The sequence below is a fragment of the Podarcis gaigeae genome, assembly GCF_964106915.1.
Source record: "Podarcis gaigeae genome assembly, chromosome: 6".
Classification (NCBI taxonomy): domain Eukaryota; kingdom Metazoa; phylum Chordata; class Lepidosauria; order Squamata; family Lacertidae; genus Podarcis; species Podarcis gaigeae.
Window position 1 is genome coordinate 76,501,188 of NC_139682.1, and position 17,943 is coordinate 76,519,130.

Here is a 17,943-nt window from a genome sequence, read left to right on the forward strand (position 1 = left end):
CCCGACCCCAGCCCCCAAACAGGCAGCACTGGCTCCCGCTGCTTGTGGAGAGGTCCGCAAAGCCTTCAGCATGCAGGCTTCAGCTTGCAGGCAACTCTCCGCAAGCAGCAGGAGCGCCCCCGCTGCTTGCGGAGAGGTCCGCGAAGCCTGGAGAGCGAGAGGGGTCGGTGTGCACCGACCCCTCTCGCTCTCCAGGCTTCAGCGAAAGCCTGCATTCGCCCCATAGGACGCACACACATTTCCCCTTCATTTTTGGAGGGGGAAAAGTGTGTCCTATTGGGCGAAAAATACGGTATTATTATTCACACTAAGGCCTTTATACAATAAAGCCACAAAGCAACTTGATAATCATTTGTCAATTGTACCGAAACCATTTCTTGAAAGTATGCCCTTCTATTAATCAATTGATTTTTTTAAAAGATACAATTTCTTTTTTACTAAACATGGCCGCTCTAGGGCCAAAGCTGAGCCTTTTCGAGTACCAGCTTCCAGATCTGCAACAATATTGACCTTGAAATAAAACTCTGGATAGGTAATTTGTGTTTTAAACTGTTTTTGTAGTTTATTGCTGGTTTTAATATTTTGATTTGTTTGATATTCTTGCTGTTAATTGTTAGTAAATTTATCTTTTTTAAACCGCTTTGAGGATTTTTACATTTAAGAGGTGTATAAAGTTTATTCAGTGTGAACCATAAGCTTGAATACCCCTCATATCACATTTTAACACAAGTGTGTGCAAAAGAGAATACCTTCTATATTTTTTTCATATGATAATTTCTACTGGAATGTAATAAACCCAAGTGTTTAAAAGGCTTCAGCTGCTGCTGTTTGATCACTATCATGTTTTGCTCTTCTGCTTAATTGCGTGGTCCACTCAGTTCAACATCCTGAGGACCTGTCAGCTTTCACTGAAAAAAGCAAATTTCTGGGGCTTACAACTGCAAAGACAGGCAATGGCTGGAGAAATATCACACACCAACGGATAGGGTAAGAACAAACAGTCTCCTGTTTTCTATGAGTAAGGGTGGGAAACAGACCTGTGTGTATTTTCAAGGTTTAAAACCCAGCAGAATCCAGCTTCTCTTGGCATATGATGTATCATCCTTGGTGCTGAATTTCAGCTTTAGAGAACAGTATATACCCAGGCAGACTGGTATATTATGGCAACAGTGCTCCCATAAGCACAAGCCCTGACTCTGTGCAAGGTGCAACTAAGATTGCTGCAGATTCTGTGCCTAGGTAGCGGAAAGTGAAGTGGAAAAGGGCAATTTTCTTCCTGAAAGCTGTTTTTTCTAAAAACCTCGTACCACCTTTACACTTTCTTTCAGCCGTTCCATTCCCACTTGCATGTAAATACTGGCTTTATCCCTCTGTGTACAATAAGCCCTTTATTCACGATGTCTGATTACAAGGCACCTAATACTGCTGCCCAGATACCAAGTCCGTGTTTTATATTGTAGTGAGAGATCTTATCCTTTGTGGGTAAATCCTTATTCCTACTGACAAATTATGCTCCTGAAAAAATTGCTTCCAGTAGCACCTTAAAGACCAACTAAGTTAGTTCTTGGTATGAGCTTTCGTGTGCATGCACACAAAAGCTCATTCCAAGAACTAACTTAGTTGGTCTTTAAGGTGCTACTGGAAGCAATTTTTTTTGTTTTGACTATGGCAGACCAACACGGCTACCTATCTGTAACTGGAACTATGCTCCTGAAGAAAGACTGAACATATATTCAAGATTTCAGACACTACAAACCTATAAGCCGGGGGTAGAGAACTTCAGGCCTGCAGGAGGGGGCGACACACACAAATGTGGCCTCCCGGGGCTCTCTCCAGCCCCCAGGACTTTCTCTAGGTCTCATCCACCAATGGCCTGACTTCACATCTTCTTCCTTCCTTCTTTTTGCCTGGCTAGAATGGGACATTTAACCCCGAAAACAACTTCTGCTTGCCTTAAAGAATAGAGTGAGGTGTGGGTGTGGGTGTGTGTAAAAACTAGTCTACTTTAGGTAAAGATAATATTTACATTTACTGCTCCTCCCATTTTTGTCTCTGCTCCATCCACCATTGGCATGCAGCCTTGGAAAAAAGGTTCCCCAGCACTGCTATAAGCTATCATTCACTTGCTACGTAGAGTCATACCTCAGATTGAAGTTGCTTCAGGTTGAGCGTTTTTGGGTCGCGCTCCGCGGTGACCTGGAAGTAACGCAACACGTTACTTCCGGATTTTGCTGCTCGCGCATGCACAGACGCTCAAAATGACGGCATGCGCAGAAGTGGCACATCGCAAAGCTCTGGATGTGAACGAGGCTCTGGAACAGATCCCGTTTGCATCCAGAGGTACCTATGTATTTATTTTTCCAGCAACTGGTATTTGGAAGCATACTGTCTCCAAGCACGGAGGCAAAGCGTAGCCATTGTGGTTAGCAGCTACTGATAGCCTTCTCCTCCGTCAATTTATCTCGCCGTCTTTTAAACCCATCCCAGTTGGTAGCCAAAACTGCCTCTTGTGGGAGCAAATTCCATAGTTGATGGGCTGTGTGAAAAAAGCGCTTTCTTTCATCTGTCCCCAATCTTCCAACACTCTGCTTCATTGGATGACCCCAAGTTCTGGCGCATGGGTAGGAAACTAAGGCCGGGGGGGGGGGCGGATCCGGCCCAATCGCCTTCTAAACCCAGCCCATGGATGGTCCAGGAATCAGTGCTTTTTACATGAGTAGAATGTGTCCTTTTATTTAAAATGCACCCCTAGGTTATTTGTGGGGCCTGCCTGGTGTTTTTACATGAGTAGAATGTGTGCTTTTATTTAAAATGCATTTCTGGGCTATTTGTGGGGCAGAGGAATTTGTCGTCCCCCCAAAAATATATATATATATACCGTATTTTTCGTCCCATAGGGCGCTCCATCCCATAGGACGCACCTAGTTTTTTTTTTGGGGGGGGAAATAAAGGAAAAAGTTTTTCCCTTTATTCCCCCCCCCCCCCAAATCAGGTCGGGGAAACCGAACCAGGTCGAGGAACAGCGGGATGGCGGCGCTGCACCTCCTTGCTGTCCCCCGAGCTTGTGGGGCTGGCCGATGTCTGTCCGGCGGGTGGGGCGCTCTGCTTCAGGGCGCCCCTCGCGCCGGGCAGCAGGCTGCTATCCGCAGCATGGGGAGTCCTGCGGGGAAGTCCCGCAGGGCTGCCTAGGCTGCGGATGTGTTCCAAAGCGCTGGGCGCTCTGCTTTCAGCGCGCCCGGTGCTCCAGGAAGCAGGCTGCTATCCGCAGCCTAGACAGCCCTGTGGGAACTCCCGCAGGGCTGCCTAGGCTGCGGATGTGTTCCTGAAGCCTGGAGAGTGAGAGGGGTCGGTGCGCACCGACCCCTCTCACTCTCCAAGCTTCAGCAAAAGCCTGCATTCGCCCCATAGGATGCACCCAGATTTCCCCTTCATTTTTGGAGGGGAAAAAGTGCGTCCTATAGGGCGAAAAATACGGTAGTCCAGCCGCCCACAAGGTCTGAGGGACAGTGGACCGGCCCCCTGCTGAAAAAGTTTGCTGACCCCCATTCTAGCGTTAAGAGAAAAAGGGAAAAACTTTTCTCTATCTGCTTTCTCCATCTCATGTGTAATTTTACACCCTTCTGTTGTGTCACTATTTCTTGCCTTTTCTCAAAAGTAAGTAATGAACATCTGGGGAGAAAATAAATAAAAGTTATGCAGGAAGGTCCTGTTTAGGTAAAATTATCTTTATAGGAGTCAGTGTCGCCCCCCCCCCCAGGGGTGTGTGACACTATGGGAGGAATTTTAGCAACTCTATCAAGAAGCTGGATGGTCCTGATTTTTAAACATTGAAAGAGCCACATAACACCATAAAAAAACCAAGTGAAGACTTTGGAATTACAGAGGTAGTCTCGTTGTTTCTAGAAGCTTTCCTATCAAAAATTTACCTGCCAATACTAATGCAATGGTTTTTCGAAAGGAAGCTTTCAGAAAGACTTGTCTTTATTTTCCTTTGCATAGGAATCCAGCAAGTTCAGGCAAGCCCAGAAAGTCTTTGCCATATACTATTAACAAAGCTGTGGCAACACCATATATCCCTTCCACAGCAGCAACTGTCACTATAGACTACCCTTGCAAACAAATGCTTTCACGTGCCAAACATTCTCTAAAGCTGTACACCATTTGTGTATAGCAATCTTTTAAAGTATGTCCTTTACTAAACTCTTGCAGTGGAGTCAGCCTTAAATATTCGCCGTCCTACTTTTGAAAAAAATGCACCTACCAATGCCAAGTTTCAAGTTAACTGTCATTTCTCTCATGTATGAAATGAGTGTCTACAAAGAGAGCTACAAAACTTACCAGCACATATATTTTTTATCCAGGAACCACAGGGTAAAGTGTCAGTCCCTATAAAACCAATGGCCGTACCCTAGATCTGTGGTTTACAAACTGTGGGCCGCCAGTGGTTTGTGAGCTTTATTCAGGTAGCCAACAGTGTGTCTGGATTTGTGGATGCACATCCAATGCACTGAATATTGATTGTTAATTGCATTCTCACTGTGTCTTTTATTTCTTAGGTTGTATTGTATTTACAATTCAAATTCAGCAAGCAGAGAAACCATTAAGTGGTTCACTAAGACCCCAAATGGTGGTGGTGGTGGTGGTGGGTTTGGAATAAAATAAAAATAAAGTTATGGCATTTCACCAAACATTTAAGAAAACAATTGAGTGTATTCGACTAAGTTTTACTCAGGGAAATTAATGAACGTTACAAAATTAGATCCATTAATTTCAATGGGTCTACTCTGAGTAAAGTTTAGTTCAATGTGCATAACTGCTTTAGGTTGGTGCTAAGACAAGCTCTACCAGAAACCGCCAGTCCAGCCAGCTTCTCTATGTGGAATTGGAAGTGGGGGCCATCTTGTCCTTTGCTTTAGGCAGCAAACTGCACTGGGTTAGCCATGGATAGCGTAGAAATAACATTCTAGATATACTTTAGCATGATGAAGCAATGCTCCCTTGCCTGCTGTTAAAGTTGACCAGACTGGTGGGTACCAGGGACTTCCCAGTGGTTGGTCCCATACCTGTGAACTCTGTGGGTCCCCTCTTGTGGCCTTTAAAGAGATTCAAAAATTTCTGTATGCCACCAAGCTTTTTATTGACAATTATATCTGTCGCTCTTTCTATTCAAATGCCCCTCGTCGTATTGTTACGATATTCCATTGTTGTGTTGTTTTTGACATTTTAATTGTAAACTACCATGTGAGAGTTTGCCTTAAAGAGGCAGAGCGGAAATAACTAAAATCAAGAGTTTTCTGAATGAGTGGAAGTGACTGCCTTTGGAAGACATCCATGGTTTCCAATTGGGACAGGAAGGCCAGCTGCGTGTACACCTATTTCCCGATACAGCTTGGTCCTTGTCAATGTTTACTCAGCTGTTGTACCCTGGGCTGGCCACAGGTGATTGTATCTGGCACCATTGGAATGCAAAGAGGCAGAGACAAGGGAGCACTGGGGAGATTCGGCTGAATCTCCCCTTATTGCAGTCCACTGGCGGTCTCAGTCACTTGCATAGAAAGCAATTCACTTGTGGCAGACTCTCCTCAGTGGTTTGTATTGCCTAATGAAGGGGCAAAGGCTAAGCAGAAAAACTGGAGGTATGCACTTCCATATATGAAAACTCTATAAAACAAGTTACAGATAGGTAGCCGTGTTGGTCTGCCATAGTCAAAACAAAAAAAAATTCCTTCCAGTAGCACCTTAAAGACCAACTAAGTTGGTCTTTAAGGTGCTCTATAAAACAAAATATTGAGCATTATAAAATGGGTACCGCTGCCTATTGTGAAAGAATGCAGTCATATTTCACTGCAACAGATCCTTTGGGAAGCTAGAAGGTCTGGCACTGATAAAGCGATTTGACTAAAAACCTAACGTTAAGTGCCCTCAATGCAATATTAATCCCTTCAGCCAGCATTAACTTCTCCCCTGTCTTTCCACCATACACAGAGGTTGGAACCTGGCTGTGTGGTATATATGACCTAGCTGAATACTGATATTTCAGCAGTCTTTTGCCTCTACAGTCCTAACATGAAATGATGTTTGAATTTCTAAGCAGATTAAGATTTTCCAGGTCATTGAGCTAAATGAAACCAGATCTATTTGAATGAAAACTAATACTACATATTTCAAGAGACTCGATCGTGCAATGATTGTGTCCTGGTGCCTAGGAGGTGCAGAAAACAGACCTGAGAGTAGGTCTTCTCAGTAGCAGCATCTGGATTGTAGAATTTGTTATCTCAAGATACCCAGCAATCTGATTCACTTTAGATAATCAGGTATTAGGTCTAGATAGCCTCCTAGAATTGGTTCTCATTTTTGATTATTGATTCTAGGCCCAGGAGAACTTTATGATTGTTTGGTTATTTCAGTATTGGCTTTGTTTTTAATTATATGATTTATAAGCTTCTCTTAATGCTCCTTGAAGCACAAGAGGCACGCATGTTGCCTTATAAACAAAATCACAAGAACTCTCCACATTAAATAGATATCACAATGTAAAAATCTCCTAAAAGTGTCTTATAATCTTGGATTATAGGAACTTCTTGGATCACTAGACTGAGAAATCCTGGAATCCAGTCATTTAAACTGAGAATCTTTACAAATGAAGAAAAGCATTTTTGTTGTTCCGGAACAAACAACAAGCTGATTTGGATCATGGAAATATGTATCTTTTTCTGTTCTTCCATTCATACCTTTCAACTAGATTCAGACATGCATTTCTCTTGAAACCATACCTAGGTAGGGAAAACTGGGTATTCCTGCAGGGGAACACAATGAAGAGACTGTGCATGTTTGAGCCGCGCTTCCAGTCCCTTCTCAGGTACATTTCAGAGGGGAAAACAAGCAGTTTGTGTCAAACGCTTTACAATTGGCACTGGGAGGCCTATAATGAATAAGCAGGCTCCAGGAGAAAAGTAACCAAGCAGCACAAGTCAATTCTGCTCTCAACTAAAAAAACAAGTAAATAACTAAACAGTGTATGTGTTAGAACTACCATGTTCCATGCACTGACCCCACCAAGTGAGCATACACAGTAGCTATGTAGGCTTCAAAATAGCATTGCTATCATTGATAAGTTGCCCTTGCTTTAAATATTTGATGCCTACAGCTCAGAATACATTCCTGGCAGCTATCTAAACTCCAGGTATTACAAATAGCTCTGTGCTGAGAAAGCTTTGATGCTTGGCACCCAGCCAGCTTCTTTAAGCTGCTAATTCAGCAGCAATTTTGCCCTAATGAAAATGACTGTCAGGAAATGCCAGCCTTATGTACCTATCCTTGAACTCTTTCCTACATTTTCAGGCAGAAGGTAGAAAGTCATTCTGATAATGACAAAGGAATGGCTTCTGTCACTATCTACCTAACGGTCAAACTTAATTCACTGGCATCTGTGACTCACATCTGTCTCAATAAGGCTCCAAGGCTGTGGCAGACACATCAAGCCCATGCTGGACCTACATTTTCTATTTAACTAGATCTGCCAAACACTAACTCTCTAGGTTTTGCGGTGAAGTGCAAATCAGTTCCTCAGAAGTTACAAGCCCATAATACAAGCCTGGAGACACGGCCTCTTAAATCTGGTTGAAAAGAAGACATGCATATTTAATATGCAGAAATGTACCAAATGACACACTAAAGAACACAAAAGCGAAAGTTTAGTTAATTTTTATCAATGAAGCCAAAACCATTCAAGTAGTATTAATCATTGAATTTATTTGTCATTTTCTACCAGAAAAGTCTCAAAGTGAGTTACAACAATAGCATTCATGCAACCACAAATATGTATGATGTGTAAAATCAACAATACACTAAAACCAATGATCCACAATCACCAAAACCAAGCAAAAATGCCCTTCCCTCACACAACACAAGGATTCCAACTGAGATAGCCACAAGAACCCCAACAATATTAGGATCCAAATGCCTGGGAGGATTAAAAAAACAAAACAACAGCACATTTTAACCTGGTGCCCCAAATCTGTCAACATTTGTGCTACAGATAGGTAGCCGTGTTGGTCTGCCATAGTCAAAACAAAAAAATTCCTTCCAGTAGCACCTTAAAGACCAACTAAGTTAGTTCTTGGTATGAGCTTTTGTGTGCATGCACAGGTATCTGAAGAAGTGTGCATGCACACGAAAGCTCATACCAAGAACTAACTTAGTTGGTCTTTAAGGTGCTACTGGAAGGAATTTTTTTGTTTTAACATATGTGCTAGCAGAGCTTCCACAAATATAGGGCTGCCACCCCAAAGGTCTGTGCTGGCAATCTTCCAGAGACTTGTTATTGGGAGGTGGTAAGGTGGTGTGTGGGAGAAAGAATGCAGGAGGGAGCCAGGAAAAAAATAATAGTGCATGTACAGCTCTTTGGACCTTTGGTGGGTAGCAAGCAAAAGGAACAAAAAGCAGTCAGAAAAACAGGTCCAAAAATGAAGCAAGAGAAATGTAGACTAAGGGGAGTATCGTGGTGCCCGAAAGAAGCTACACAACATCATCCATGTAGCATGGTAATATAAATGCTAGGCAGCGACTGCAACACAATATGCCAGCCTCAAACACCTATTTAGAAGCTTTGAAGCTAATCTGTTTAATTTGTAACTACAGCTGGCATAATGTAATGGCTAAGAGGCTGAGCAATGAATCAGGAAGAGCCTGGGTTGACTCTTACCTCTGTCACAAACTCACTAGGAGGCTGCAGGCAAACCTTACTGTCTTTTAGGCTCCCCCTGCAATGTGGGGGATAACAAATACAGTGGTGCCTCGCAAGACGAAATTAATCCGTTCCGTGATTCTCTTCGTCTAGCGGTTTTTTCGTCTTGCGAAGCAAGCCCATTGACAGCTTAACGGATTAGCGCTATTAGCGGTCTAGCAGCTTTTAGCGATCAGCTGAGAAGCGGCTTATCAGCGGAACAGCTGATAAGCGGCTTAACGCTTAGGGAAAGAGCAGAAAAAGGCGAGAAAAAAATGCGGGAACTCGCAAGATTTTTTCGTCTTGCGAAGCAACCCCATAGAGAAATTCGTTTAGCGAAGCGCCTCCAAAAACGGAAAACCCTTTCGTCTAGCGGGTTTTTCGTCTTGCGAGGCGTTCGTCTTGCGGGGCACCACTGTACAAGCTGATCTTATAGGGTTGTTGTTAAGGATTGAAACTAGATAATGCATTATACCTGGAAGTGCTAGGCAAATGTTAGATATTATTACTGCAGCAGCCATACCTAAATGGAAGATATGGTGGATTAGATCCAGATAAAAGTATTCGGTAAGCTTCTTCTGGTGTTTTCTTTAAGGAGATTACCTGCAAAAGAAAACCAACGTGAGCAACACACTGTCTTAGAAAAGCTAAAATGGTATTTGCAGTGGTACGATATATTTTCTCAAAACAAGACCTTGATGTGAATTGGATGAAACCTGCCATTCTTTAGCATCTGCTACACAGACTTAAAAAGAGTATTTTTATGCTTCAATCAGTCAGAGAAATGCCAATAGGCTGTATACAATGCTGTTGCTCAGCAGACAGTGAGGAACAGGGAGGGAAGCAGTTTTCAGAGATGTCCCCTTCCCCTGATCTGCTGCAGAAGATTTGGAAAGGGCTGCAGTGGGGAGAAGAATTGCCCAAAATATATTCCCTCACCTTTCTACCAACATAATTCTTACCATTAGCTAAGCAGCATCGTTGGATAACATACATTATTCTTAATGTAGATATGCCCATCTCATGTAAGCACCACAGCTTGCAATTCGCTTTCCAATAAATCATGTTTTAGGGCATGTTTTTGTATGAGTGGGATTGCATTATGAGCACCATTTCAGGAAACTCCATCCAGTTTGCTGCAACATCCTGAGTTCAGTTCTATCCACTGTTATACTGACGAGAACACTTCCACTGAAGCCACAGAAACGATTAGTTCCTCTGACTTCTGTGGTCATGTTCAAGTCAGTATTCTTCTCCTGACTCTCCTATAATAAAGCACTCCTATTCTCATTCAGTACGCTTCTTGGAAATCAAATTACTTCCTTCTCTTTTGTAAGTAGTGAAGATGTAGGTCATGACGGCTTACAGAAGTAAGCAGTAGAAAAAAAGGGGGGAAAGTGCTAATAAACGTATGAATGAAATCTGTCTTTATAAAAGATCGCCTTACCCACTCAACTGCATCAATTGTCAGAGCTGGCACTACTACAGGTGCTATTCTGCATTTGTAAGAACTCTGCATTTGTAAGAACTCATTCAGTGTGGCAGTGCCTACACTTTGTAATTCCCTGCCTACTGAGAGCAAGCAGGCGCTTTCACTGTATACCTTTTGGCCCTTGTTAAAAACCAATATGCTTAGAAATTTGAGGTCATTTTAATCTGTTTTAGTATCTTAACTTCTGTATGTTTTAAAGTATGGCTGTGCTTTTTTCTTGATTTTACTGTTTTATCTTTTGTAAACTGCTTTGAGGTTGTGGTTTTTTCTACCATCAAGCAGCATATAAATTTTTATGAAAGAATAAATTACTAACAAATATAGACAACTGTGTCCCTTCATCAAAACTTACGTTATGTTTTCATTGCTAACAGTAGTAGATAATAACGTGATTCAAGAAAACCTTTCTAGGACTGTTTTGCAAACCGTATTTTTATTCTCTCCGTTTCCTGAAAAGTTGCTTCTAAAGAATGAACTATTCCATGATTAGGATGCTGCATAGGGACATTTCAAGGGAATTTTAAACTACATTCTGCAAATTCTGAGCTCGTAGAGTAAATGCTCAGTAGCACATGCAAAATCATTTCAGGCTTTCCGTTACTTCACACACCAGTGGCTGCTAAGCAGCTCCTTGCTAAAGCTGATGACGTTATACCAGGAGTTCTACTGAAACTAACAAAAGTATCCTGGGAGAATTATAGAGCTGCATTTAAGGCAGCCTGGAAAAAAAACCACTCAATACAGTACGATTACTTTCCACTGTAAACACTATGAGTCCCAGATTCAACCAGATGTGCTCTATGCCACCAGGACATGATACTGGTTTCATGAGTGATTTGTTTCACACAATGGTAGAGTCAAATGTTAACTAGACCTCGCTAGGTAGCACTAGGAGCACAGTTTGCTAACAGTGTGGAGGAAATGGGGGGAAAGAATGGGGCTCCCACCTTGCATTTTGAACAACACTCAAGGCAGCATTATAAATAAAGCAAGCTGAGAGGGAAATATGTGTTCCTGGGAACTGGGTTCAACAGAAAATATGTAAGTCACATTGTGTAGCTGTTTATAGTACACAGCTACCAGTAGAAGTTCTATTCTAGAATTTAATCTAATGTTTGCCTATTCTCATTTTACACATTAATATTTTAGCATTACGGCAGTAAAAAAGCAAACATCTAAACTAACAATGTTCAGAACGTCATGTATTAGCCTACACAAACATCAGGAAACATTGTTTTTCGAAACAGCAGCATTATGCATAATAAACCTAGCACATGAAGGGAGAGATAAATGAGTGGAAAATGTTGGCTGCATGCAAGTTTAGCACTAGTAATTCAACTGAAGGTTATTTTGGCAAGAGAGGAGAGACTCTTGTTCTATTTTCCTTCCAAGAGCAGCCTACTATCTTAAGAAGCATACTGTGCAAAGCAGGACTGACCCACTTCTGGCACTACCTGTCTCACCTTTAAGCTTGATTTGCACCCACACCTGGGAAACAGCAATTAGATGAGGCTATGATGTGCCTAGTATCAACCCCTGCAGAATCCTTACCCCCACAACTGGAGATACAGATTGCGTCTCCATCCCTAATCCTTGTTAAAACGTCATGAACAACACACACCTGACTCCTCTGTATACCAGACCATTAGAGTCTGTCCATGCTAAATAGGGATGCAACAGTGGCACTCTTAACTCAACCATTAATGTTATTAATTTAGCCAGTCATACACAAGCCAGGCAGACGTGTCTGTCCTAGCTGAATAATTGCTCTTCTGCTCCACTTTGTGTGTGTGCAGTTCTACATTAACCTGGCTGTTTGTTTCTGCTATCTATGGCACAAGGAGTGCTGTGGGAGGACAGAGCCAAAGGGAAGCATGCTCTGAACTCTGCCAAGTGCTGTGGGAGTGCTGTGGGAGGACAGAGCCAAAGGGAAGCATGCTCTGAGCTCTGAACATAATTGAAGGGACAGGCAAGCCTAGCCCCATCTATCAATCAGAGAAGCAGAAGCTACAGGAAACTTGTTTCCGTCCTCCTTGCCATAAAGAACTGTGCGCCAATGCTTGTTTTCCTCTTCATTCCTTATTCCTTCTGCACTGTGTCTCTTAGATAATTCCTATCTGCAGTCTATGTCCAATCTAAGTGCTGTACAGAGCTTGGACATTTCAACATGCTTTATAAATTACTATTAAAAGGAATATTTCTACCACAATTCACTGTTTGCAGTACTTTTGCTGCACTATCTTCTCAACGCTAATGATTCTGCATGATCACGCCTGTTGCAATAGCAACCAGGTTTATATATTTATTTAAACACAGAAGGCTTCCGTTGTCAGATCCAGGATGAGGTTGTCAGCAAGAAGTATAATCTCAACCATGCAGAATATAATGCCATTACAGCCTTAGAAACAATTCCAACATTATAGCCAGAAAGGATGACAAATGGGACACCAAGTTCATCATGGCATCGTTGAATTACAGAACGGGAAACACAAATCCTCCAGGCCACATTCTACAGACCATCATCCTTGGACCCCCTTGAGTCATACCATACGGAACTATTTGGGCCTGCTGAAGAATTTCCATATAGAAGCACAGAACAAATGTACAGAGACATCCAAAAATATTGGGTTTTAAGTCCTACTGTCCAATGAGGGCTGGTAGACACAAGAATGTAAGTTAAAGCTAACTCCCTTTCAATGGCTACGAGTCGAAACACAGTAGCTTGTGCAATTGCTCCTTTCCTTCTTGTGATTTCTTCTTTCTTGTCCTTCGTTGATTTCATTTCCATGCCAATACCATCCCCATATGACTATTGTTTGGTGTTTCTCAGCACACATATGAAGTTAAAGCAAATGTTATGCTCCTCTAGAAACAGCTCAACTAGTTCATTTGTTTGTCTCTTGCTCAGTTGCTCCACAAAGGGCCCATTTGTTTCCATTACTCCATACAGGAAGATTGAGACATATGACGTACTTATACAAGTTCATATTCCCAAAGTAATGTTGATGATCTCAGTAGAGATAATATTTCTTTTTGGCACAGGTTTTTACACACCGTTTCCCTATACAGGAGACCCATTTCTAAACAGCATAAATCCAAAATGTAACTTACTGTCATTTAGCCAAAAGAGCGTTATTTTAAGACGTACTGCTACAAAACTTCAAATGTTTACCTTGTTTACCTTTAAAGATAAATGACCTACAACATTTTATATGCATGCTTCAAATAATAATAATAATAATAATAATAATAATAATAATAATAATATCAAGCTTCCCAAATAAAACCAACACAAACTTTGCCATCTTGCCTCACCAGCACAGCCGTAGATCTTTTAACAAACATAACTTACAAAGTGCCTTTTAACAAAGGAGAGGTCAAAACGGTGCTCACAACTCAACATGAAAGCAGTAGGGCAATCTCTCCTGCTGGTTCCCTTGAATCCAAGAAGAATGAGTAAGGGAAAAAAGTCCCTGCAGCAGACTGAACCCCCTGGGACCAATCGTAGAGTCTGGATTCCCAGTCCAAGGAAGATATTGAAAGGAAATTGGGCACAAGAATGAACAATGCTGTATTATGTGAACACAGTGTACCACTAAATGTAACTATCTTTTTTACCTCCTTTCCCTGCTTAAGACCAGAAGCAGGAAAGGGAGCAACAGAAGAGACAAAGGTTCAGCAGAATGGGGAAATCTCTCCCACTGTTTAAATACTGGACTAGATTGTAGAAGAATTATAACAAAAGGACAGTGATACTAGCATTTATAGTATCTGTACTTAGCCAGAAACATATAGGTCAGCAAGTCCCTGCAAGAGAGCGAGAGAGAGACAGACTTATCGAGTGATACTTACTGCATATGCACCTATCAAAAATGCGGCATTTGCTCGTTTCCGCTGGTCAAAGCTGGTATAATATACTATTTTCTTTCTTGAAAGACTGAATGACTGTTTAAAAAGGAAAAAAAAGTACAAAGGGATGGTTAGCACAGAACCACAAATTTAAGCAAATGAAATACTGGCAGCTAAGTAATACCAGTTTAGTGTTGTGTGTCTTGGCAGTTCTTTCAAATCACCTCACTCCCTGGTCAAGTGCTCCTCAACTAGGGATGGGAGAATAGATTTATTTGGCTCATATTAAAACTTAATTTTGCATTTTCCAAACTAATATGTGAACTAAAACACATTTAATCTTTTGAAATCTGTACTTCTCTGAATTTTCTTATGTAGATCCCCAAAATGCAAATATTAGGAGAAATGTGCAAAAAATCCTCACAAGATTTTATGCAGACTAAAAATAAATAAAAATCACAAACTGCTGCAGAAATGGGATAAACTTAGGATCGGAAAAGGAAAAAACAGAGGGAAACAAAACCGACAGATTCATCTATCCCTAGACAATCACAATCTGCCTGCAAATTGGCCACTTGTCTTTCTCACTTTTCTTCTTCAGCCTCTTTCTGAGATGGTCTGGATATTACATCAGCCACAGGTGATGGCATTCCTGTGGCTAACTTCCCATCGCCTGTGCTCATCTGAATGACTGCCCTGCCTAAGTTCTAGTAGACAATACGCCTGAGGAACTGGGACACCAAAATAACCTCTTTTAAGACATCTGGAACAGTCTCCTCATGTATTCACTCAGCAACAACAATAAAGACAGAGGGAATGCTTACAAGACAGTCACACCTTTGAATGAAAAGTCCAGAACATGTAAATCAATCACCAGGCTCCATTCTTAGCTTGCTGCTTACTGTGCAGAAACACCAGTAATATCAAATGTTAAATCTCTCACATGAATAGGGGTTAGAGAACAATGAACCAGTGACTTGTTTTCTACTCTTGTGCTCAGCATAGGGATGAAACTCTTAAAGAAGAGTGATCTATTATGACATAGGCTACGTGGATCACGGTTCAAGACAGTTTATGCCTTAAGAAATTTTTAAACTTATCATGTTGAGATAATGGCCTATTTCACATCCAACAGAGAAACAAAACAGAATCCTAGCGCACTGCTCAAATCACACTCATCCCTTTCTTGTCTGGCAACCCTTGTGTTATCTTCAAACTAGCAACTCATGGTTTGCTTCTCTTCAAAGCACAGCTAGAACAAAGCCAGGAACAAACCATGGCATATTCTTTGCTTGCTCTTGTGGTTTGGAGGGGAAAAACAAACCACAAGCACTGATTTGCATGTAATTGTGAGTCAACAATCTGGTTGGTTTCCTCTTAATGCAGCAAAGGAAGAGAGATGGCTGCAGTTTGAACAGCATACATGCTTGTTCCCTGTAAGCTATGGTTTGTTTCACCCTGGCTTACCTTTATATGTAAATCAAGCGACTGCATGAATTTCTATGAAATATAATCATTTTCAAACTATTTTTCCTCCAACAAAGTTTCAGATCATCTTGTGAGTTAACTGGAAGAATACCGTTAATATATGTGGTATATATTTTAGATGTCATGGAACTGCATAAACAAATCCATAGTTTAATTTTCATATGGAGCATAAATTGTCATTTTCTTTATTCAGAGAGAGAAAAACACAATCTTAATGTAAGTTCAGCAGTTCTGTTAATTATCATAAATGGCTGTTAATAATAACAGTTTGTTAAATTTTAGCAAAAAAAACAATATTTAGAAGAAAATATAATGTTCTCACCTTTAATTTCTTGTTTAGTTTACAGCAGAATCGATGTACCAGAGCCACATTTAAAGGTCCAAAATCTGCATAAAAACTAGAATATATACCAATGGTCAAAAAACCTGTACTTTAGTCCTTTTGCTGTTGTCAAATATTTCACTATTCGAAGGCTCTCCCTTCCTAGCAACATCTCCACTGAAACCTAGCGGCACAGTATGTAGCAGCAGAGCACAATTAACACTCGGTTCTACAGTGTAAGGGCAGGTGAGACAATGAGATTACAGTAAAAGGTGATGTCTGCTCCACACAGATAAGTTGAAGGACCACCTTTGATTATATTCAGTGGCCATGTCTGATCAGCAGATGGACAATTAACAATTTTCCAGGGGTGCCATATAGTTTTTCTGGCTGATTTAAGTGCAGCTGTTCAGAAACCAGAAACATCACCATCTTGATTTGTCAGGAGATAAGGAAAAATATGTATTCTCTGCTCCTTCAGAAATTTTTTTGATTGCAATATATACTTTATATTACAGTGTGTAATCCTGCATTTGCTAATTTTATAGCTACCATAGTTTACACAAATAAATTGATAGAATCTCACACTTGTCCCATTATTATTATTATTACTATTATTACTATTATTATTATTATTACTATTACTGAAAACTCAGTAAATGTTAATTACCCAAATGTAGGGGCAGAACAACACTTTTAGGTTAAAAAAAAGAACTCCAAATGGAGTGAAATAATTAAAATATAAGAGACAATAAGCTGCTGCTGCTAATGTATTGTAAAGAGTCCAGGAGGCCGTGATCACCTTCCAGGAATAAAGATGAGGCATTACTGTTGTAAAGGAGGGATAGGCCCTGAGCTGATTCACAAACCAAGTGTCACGCTTCCAAGAGTCCTTAGTAACTGTTGCCAGCCCATAACACACATGTATAGGATAGGCCCATTCAGGTTAAAGAGTGCAAAAGCAGCACTTTATAGACTGGGGGGGAAGTATGCACTCAAGCAGTTTGAGTAAGTATTCCATTAATTAACATTTTCTTAGTAGTCTTGTTTTCAGAATCCAATTACTTTGTGTCACAAGATTTGTATACCTATGACGCCATCAGGTATTTGACAAAACAAAGCTAATGTCAGATGTAGTCCCACAGCTCTGTGATGTTGGAAGGTGCAGCTAAGTTTTCATTTTCCGGAGACAAACACAGTAAGCTAAAACATGCCACTTTGGTGTTGATGGGACTTGCTAGCTTCAAAGAGGTACTTGGCTCTGTATGACATTTTGATAAATGAATTCAGAGTCTCTCACAGATAAGCTGTATGATGTAGCTCACCGCCAGATACAGTAACTTTTGCAACTGTTGCAGGGGTCAGCAAACTTTTTCAGCAGGGGGCCAGTCCACTGTCCTTCAGACCAGTGTTTTTCAACCACTGTTCCGCGGCACACTAATGTGCCGCGAGATGTTGCCTGGTGTGCCGTGGGAAAAATTGAAAAAAATTGAAAGATTTAAAAATAAAGTATTTTATAATTTTTCATATTTCTGTTTACTTACTATTTCATAATAAAGTAATTATAAAATACTTTATTTGTGTTTATTTGATTCCTGTTCAAGAGAATTACTTTATATATAGTCAATATAGGCACGGAGTTAAATTTTTTAACATTTTCAAATGGTGGTGTGCCTCGTGATTTTTTTCATGAAACAAGTGTGCCTTTGCCCAAAAAAAGGTTGAAAAACACTGCTTCAGACCTTGTGGGGGACTGGACTATATTTTTTTGTGGGGGAACTGAATGAATTCCTATGCCCCACAAATAACCCAGTGATGCATTTTAAATAAAAGGACACATTCTACTCCTGTAAAAACACGCCAATTCCCGGACCGTCCTTGGGCCAGATTTAGAAGGCGACTGGGCCGGATCCGGCCCCTGGGGCTTAGTTTGCCTACCCATGGTTTATAGTCTCTCTGCTGATTGAACACCTAAAAGATCCAGTATCTTCAAAGTGTGTTTGAGGTGGATGTTAAGATTTCAGAAGGAGCAACGCAGTTTAGTTGCGAGGCACAAGGAGTTAAGGT

At 41.0% G+C, this 17,943-nt stretch overlaps 1 protein-coding gene across 8 annotated transcripts in view; it reads right to left on the reverse strand.

The window, feature by feature from the left end:
* Positions 1 to 17,943, reverse strand: part of CDC14A (cell division cycle 14A) — a 96,733-nt gene that overhangs the window by 67,548 nt on the left and 11,242 nt on the right. For 7 of the 8 annotated variants that reach the window (XM_083743396.1, XM_083743394.1, XM_083743399.1 and 4 more), the window contains exons 3-5: positions 15,877 to 15,952; positions 14,070 to 14,162; positions 9,249 to 9,328 (exon numbers count right to left, since the gene is read on the reverse strand). In XM_083743396.1, the coding sequence (XP_083599522.1) occupies positions 9,249 to 9,328; positions 14,070 to 14,162; positions 15,877 to 15,952 (249 nt within the window). The remainder of the gene's footprint in view (positions 1 to 9,248; positions 9,329 to 14,069; positions 14,163 to 15,876; positions 15,953 to 17,943) is intronic. The other variant, XM_083743398.1, reaches the window with a different exon arrangement.